The 6859-nt window shown below is 35.7% G+C and overlaps 1 protein-coding gene across 1 annotated transcript; it reads left to right on the plus strand.

The window, feature by feature from the left end:
- Window positions 1–4288: 4288 nt before the first annotated feature.
- Window positions 4289–6145, plus strand: LOC122654960 (cytokinin dehydrogenase 3-like). The gene is made up of 5 exons (XM_043849214.1): window positions 4289–4794; window positions 4885–5012; window positions 5102–5338; window positions 5418–5686; window positions 5779–6145. The coding sequence occupies exons 1-5, from the start codon at window positions 4296–4298 to the stop codon at window positions 6137–6139; spliced, it is 1494 nt and encodes a 497-aa protein (XP_043705149.1). The 5' UTR covers window positions 4289–4295; the 3' UTR covers window positions 6140–6145.
- The last annotated feature ends 714 nt before the right edge of the window (window positions 6146–6859 follow it).

The raw sequence follows: 6859 nt of genomic DNA on the forward strand, positions 1-6859 counted from the left end.
AAAACTCTTTACAGAATATGGAGAAAAGAATGCTACCTGCTCGCGTGACCCCTGCGCCTAGACACAGGGGATGCGAAATGACTGCCCCGCTCAGATGGAAAGGTGGAAATCCAGTCCCCTGTGATGCTTGCGCGTATACACTCATTGGATCCCGCGTTGGTGCAGGGCCACATGTCCAGATAACGTTCTCTTGCTCATAGAATATTTTATGATTTGGCTTTCCAAAATAGAGCCAATCACAAATCTTTCTCAAATCTTACCTTTATGGATCAAATCCAACTATGGTATGATTTAGTTGCAATTTGAATTTTCACAATTCATGATAAAAAAAGGTTTCACAATTCCAAAAGTAAAGAAAAGATTTTCTTCCACATCATCTCCCTAATCTTGATGTTAGAGCTCATCTTTCATCAAGATCCTCATCCAATGGATATAATTCAAAGCGCTATGGTCAATAATAAACATCTTACATTAATGAGTTGAACCAATCAAGAAGGGGTAGGATCCCATTTGGATTCTACCTAGTTTGCCACATGTCAAGTCAATGCCACATTCTCAATGTGGTATTTACCAACATGTTAGGGTGTCAAAATCAAACCGAAACCGTTTACCAAAACCGAACCGTTTTAGCACCCTTACCGACATGTACACAACCAAGTAGATTTAACCAAGATTTTCCAAATTAAGTAAACAATTACGTGTTGATCTCCCACGATACGATATCACATAATAGACTATAGAGCCCGTATGAATTTACTATCATAACCCCAATTTATTGAATGTCATTGTAGAGATTTTCTAATACCGATTTGACCTTTAAAACATTTCCAAAAATGTTTGTGAAAATAAATATAAATAGATAGTATTATTTTTGAAACTTTGCAAACAATTTTGCTAATATGCTACTAGTACCGGATTTGTATCCAATCAATTACAGACATGCTCTCTCTTTGGTATTCTCTCAATTAGGGAAGTTGATTCCATGTTGGGTATTTCTTTCGAATATGGTCGAACTTTGAATCTCATACACCGAATATAATTAAAAGAGACATTAATCGTTGGTGCGCCAAAATTCACATTTCTTAATCGCACCAATAAGGATCCACTCAAGTCAAGGGACCAACCCAAGTCAAGGGACCAACCATACACTATAGATATGAGTTTTTTTCCAAATCAACCGACAATAACAAACATTTGAAATTGTCGTATAATCCTGTTCAATATACACATCATATGTACACACACATTTGAGCCCCTGAAATCTCTATTTCTAGGTACACACAATGTGATGACCATATGAATGGCTTGTCCAATCCCATCCCTCATCGTGAACAATTTTAGGTTAAAATTGCAGAACTACCAAGACCGTCATTAAATTATGCAAATTAATTTACTTAATCTATAATGATATGGATTTTATGAAATCCTTTCCAACAATTATATCTTCAGATTTATGACATACACATAATCTAGGTCTTCAAAATTTTATGGTTTTGTAAGACAAAGGGTGAAAACCAGAGGATTGTAAGCTTATTTAATAAGCAAATTAACTTTCACGCTGAAGTGTTCTTAAAATTTCCTGTTTACTATCTAGGAGTTGGCTAAAGAAGTGTAGGTAGATACCAGGAAGAAAAAAAATGATAAAAAGTACAATATGAGAACTGCAGACCAAGGTGGCTGAATTAAAACCCTTCTGCCATCTTCAAAATTTTTGAAGGAAATATTCAGATATATCTTCAAACTGAAGAATCACTCATGTTTGATTTTTTTTAAAAAAAGTTAGTTTACGAACTAGAAAAATTCAGTGCATTGGATTCCTACAAATAAGTCAATATTATGGTCCCAAAACTTACTAGAAATAGAAAAGCCTTTAAAAAATCCTTGATAGGGAATATTTCCTTTTGAATAAAAGGAAATATCACCTTTGGAGGAACTGAATAATCAAGAATCCTTCTCCCCAAAAAAAAAAAAAAAAAAAGAATAACCAAGAATCCTATCTGTCTTAGGAGTAAGATTGTAAATATAGAAGCATCTTAGGGGTAGGTTTGTATATGTAGAAAAGTTGTGAGTTGTGAGTTGTGACACACTGACACATCATCCTAGGGTTCACAATAGGGTGAGGGTTCACAAACTCCTATAAGGTTTTAGTATGTTACCCAAAATACTCTCCCTATACCCTTTCGTACGCATTTGAAGCCCCATGGTGAATAGATTCTTATTCACCGTGACTTAAGGAAAACTCTATCAGAAAAAAAAAAAAAAAAAAGACTCGTGAATGATTTTGTTGACGGTTCATCTAGGAATGCATTCCTATGTTGCTTAATAGTTGACACATGATAGGTTAGATGGGGTCCAAATTTTATGAACATATATAATGGCCTTAAAGATTGCTATTTTGCAATGTCAAATTCTAGACTAAATAGATAACATCAAATTAGGAGGGAAAACGGTTGCTGCTTGTAAGAATTGATTGGCGTTGAATTGTGTAACCGCTTGACAACTAAATGGAATGGATGGACTGTTACTCGAAATAGTCAGTTGAGTTAGCTGAAATGAAACGTTCATTGCCCCTAATCTGCCAAGTCTCTCCAATTGGCTGAGGTTCACCCATGATGTTTCTTCTTCATTCCTGAGTTGAGTTGCATGAAATGAGGAGAAGGAAACGGTTGCAGCTTGTAAAAATAGATTGCCATTGAATTGTGTAACCGCCTGGCAACTAAATGGAATGGATGGACTGTTACTCCAAATAGTCAGTTAAGTTAGCTGAAATGAAATGTTCTCTGCCCCTAATCTGCCAAGTCTCTCCAATTGACTGAGGTTCATCCATGAGTTTCTTCTTCATTCCTGAGTTGAGTTGCGTGAAATGAGAAGGAAACGGTTACTGCTTGTAAGAATTGATTGGCGTTGAATTGTGAAACCGCTTGGCAAGTAAATGGAATTAATGGACTGTTACTCGAAACAGTCAGTTGAGTTAGCTGAAATGAACGTTCTTTGCCCCTAATTTACCAAGTGTCTCTCCTATTGGCTGAGGTTTACCCAGGGCATTTTTCCTTCCTCTTTGCCTGCGAGAAAAGGACTATGGGGTGAACACCCGTACTTCAACAAAGGACTCACTAGCAGCAACAGAATCCAACATATTCCCAGAGATGTCATGGACACAAAATGATAGAAAATTTAAAATCCATAAACATGAGATTTTATGGAGATGGTGCATTCTAATTTGGTTTCGATTTGACACATAGTTAATCTAGACAGTGCAAGGTGTAGATTAGCCATTTGTCAAACTATTGAGTAAAATGCAAGCAATTACTCTCCAATGTATATACATGCATCCTTGTGTTTGCTCAGCCATCTATGTATGTCCATGCACCCCAATGTAGTCCGTAGTTTTATTTGTCACTTGACAAACTCCATTTTGGCTGAAACTTGATATGTAGGCCAAAACTTGGGGCTCATCCGATTATTTATGTGGGAGTTGCCGGGGAGAGAATGTGAATGGACCCATGGTTGACATCTGACATCTAAAATGTCAATTATGTATTTGGAGCAAGATATTTTCATTGTTTATTTAGTTAGCCTAACAGATTTTTAATACAGAAAAGAAGGCTGCCAGGCTGCATGGTGCCTGCACCCAGACAGAGGAAGGGCAAAATGGCTGTCCCACAATCGTAAAATGAAAAATCTCACTCCTGTTGGATGCCTGGACATGTCACATGTACTCTCATTGATCCCGCGCTAGTTCAGGGGCCACACAGCCTGGCAGCAATCCCCCTTTCATTTTTAATAATATTGATTTTCATCCATCCATTATTAATTACATTCTTACTTACACACTCTACACAATACCAAATTAAGTAGATTTATTTCAAATTTTATGTGATACCCACCATTTAAAAATCTTCCATCTTTGGTTCTTTTGTATCTCTTGATATCTTTTTTTCCCTTTCTCTTCGTCTATTTTTGGGAGAATAATCCAATCCATATTCCAATATGTTTTTTAGGAAAAACTGAAACTTCAATTTTGGAGGTTTATTTATCTGCTGCAACCATATGCTACCCCAAGCCCCAGAACAATCTTTTTTTTGGTAAACTTCATTAAATGTATTCTTTACTTCTCTTTTACTCATTCCTGCATAAATCCTCTTCTGGTCTCATCACATTTCTCTTCATTCTTTTCAGCTTCTCTTTTACTCATTCAATGAACTAATCTTCTTCCAATCTCATCAAATCTACTCTTTCTCTCACACTTTATTTGTATTGGGAGAAAATTAAAATTCCTACAGTATATACAAACCATGGATTCAATACCCCTTCAATTCTACCCTCCTACTCCCTCTGAAACTTTAGATTTTGGAAGAATAATTCAACAATCACCTTCATTTGTCCTTAAACCAACTACTCCAGAAGAGATCTCTGTTTTGCTAAAATCCATACCTTTATCTCCAATCTACAACAATATAACAGTAGCTGCAAGAGGTGCAGGCCATTCTATATATGGTCAAGCCCAAGCACCAAATGGTATTGTTATAGACATTACTAGTCTACCCAATTCCATGAAAATTAGTAGAAGTGATCAAGAGGAAAGTAAAGATCATTTCTTCATAGATGTTAGTGGAGGAGCACTTTGGATTGATGTTTTGAAGGAGACACTGAAACATGGTTTAACACCAAGATCATGGACTGATTATTTATTCCTTACTGTGGGTGGAACACTATCAGTTGGTGGCATTAGTGGTCAAACATTTAAATATGGACCTCAGATATGTAATGTTCTTGAAATGGATGTAATAACAGGTAAGTTTATTTTCTCTTAAATAAATTAATCTTTAATTTTGGGTTACTTGGAGATTTGACTTGTTTGGAGTTTTTTTTTTATGAGTGCAGGAAGAGGAGATTTTGTGACTTGTTCAAAAGAGAAAAATTCTGAACTTTTCTATGGAGTTTTAGGTGGATTAGGACAGTTTGGTATTATCATAAGAGCAAGGATCATATTAGAGATTGCACCTCCTATGGTTGGTGATAATATATAAATGATTAATCCAAACTATATATATTATTTTTCCATTAATTTAATGTTTGTTACTTTGATCTCTATCTGCAGGTAAAACATGTAAGATTGTACTACAGTGATTTCAGTCTGTTTGTCAGAGATCAGGAAACCCTAATTTCAATGAAAGAGGTAGATTATGTGGAAGGTTATATTAACCTAAACCATAATAGTGAACCCTTGGCTCATTTACTACTAAGTAATAAGCCTTCAAGGTTCGATGATGCCGCCGCCACTGATTATATTATTGAAGTGGCATTGTTCTATAATGAGGCAGCAGTTGTTCAAGAGGTACTAAATATGTCACATTTAATTTCAGGGCTAAACAGGAACAATTTTTCATTTAATTTTTATTATTATTATTTTTCAGGTTATGGATCAAGTATTTTCACAATTAAGCCTAATGCCATCATCAAGTACTGCACAGATTAATGATATCTCCTACTTTGATTTCCTGAACCGGGTGGAGCAAGAGGAGAAAAAACTTAGAAATGAAGGACTTTGGGAAGTGCCTCATCCATGGCTTAATGTTTTTATACCAAAATCACAGATAAAACCATTTAAAGACCTTCTGCTCAAAACCATCTCTGCTATCCCCACTAATGGACCAGTGCTAATCTACCCAATTCTTAGACACAGGTAAGTGTAGTATTACTATCTGAATATGAATTAATAATTTGTAAGTGTTTGTGTCTCCAACATTAATTTAGAGTTCTAATTCTTTTGATCAGATGGGACCAGAAGATGTTTGTGGTATTGCCAAGAGAGGAAGAAGGGGAAGATGTCTTTTACATAGTATCATTGCTTCGTTCAGCGATACCATCTTCAAGTTTACAAACCCTTCTTAGCCAAAATCAGGAGATCATAGATGCTGCAACTTCTTCAAAAGCTCCAATTCATCTTCTTAGCCAAAATCAGAAGATCATGGGTGGAAAACAATACATGCCATACTTGAGAGATGAGAGTGAATGGAAAATCCATTTTGGTGAAGATCAGTGGATGAAATTTGAGGAACTCAAGATCAAATTTGATCCATTCCATATTTTGGCTCCTGGTCAGATGATTTTTAAGAGGAAGAACATTGAAATCTAAAGACATTTAAATCTAGATAGAAGATGAAGAAGCTTTCATTCCATCAGTGTCACCTCTTGAACATATTTTTGTCTTCTTATAAATAATTTAGATCGTTGGTAAAGTCTTATAAATTTTGTGAGATTGTAGAGTAGATTGAATCCCCTAAATAGCAATCTTACCCCTAAAGGTTACTTCTTCCACGGTTGCACCCAGTTATTTGGGGTGGGGTGGGTGTTACCTCCCAATCCCAGCCCCAAGGTTTGAGTAATTGAAATCGGTGTCGATATTGGTCTCGGTCGATACCAATATGATATTGATATGGATCGGGCGGTATTGGGCTGTATCGAGCTGATCCGTATTGTTTTTGGTTGCGCTGATCTACTTTTGGCCGATATAACTAATCCGTATTGATATCGAGATCTGGCGATATTCATATGTGTTAGCCAATATGCAGATATACGTAGAACCATGAACTCATAATTGATTTTGGATAGATAATGTAAGTTTAATCAACATGAACTCTGTAAGGAATGATCGTGTTAGAGCTGATTCTTTTTCTTTCTCGAATGGAAGGGAGATTAAAGATACAAACATCCTTTTAAGAAATATGAATATTTTTGTTGAAGAAAATGAGGTGAAATCCAATGAATTAATTAAATTTTATAAAATAGTGATCCAAAAGAAGGTGATACAGAGGATGATGTTTTATTGGGAATTAAAATAGAATGAATGAAATGG

Source organism: Telopea speciosissima, chromosome 3, assembly GCF_018873765.1.
Source record: "Telopea speciosissima isolate NSW1024214 ecotype Mountain lineage chromosome 3, Tspe_v1, whole genome shotgun sequence".
Lineage (NCBI taxonomy): Eukaryota > Viridiplantae > Streptophyta > Magnoliopsida > Proteales > Proteaceae > Telopea > Telopea speciosissima.

What these genes read in the sequence shown, in the direction of transcription:
- LOC122654960 (XM_043849214.1), top strand. Translation starts at nt 4,296, where the DNA reads ATGGATTCAATACCCCTTCAATTCTACCCTCCTACTCCCTCTGAAACT. An exon ending in TGAAATGGATGTAATAACAG is followed by an intron (nt 4,795 to 4,884) that starts GTAAGTTTATTT and finishes TTATGAGTGCAG; the next exon opens with GAAGAGGAGATTTTGTGACT. An exon ending in AGGCAGCAGTTGTTCAAGAG is followed by an intron (nt 5,339 to 5,417) that starts GTACTAAATATG and finishes ATTATTTTTCAG; the next exon opens with GTTATGGATCAAGTATTTTC.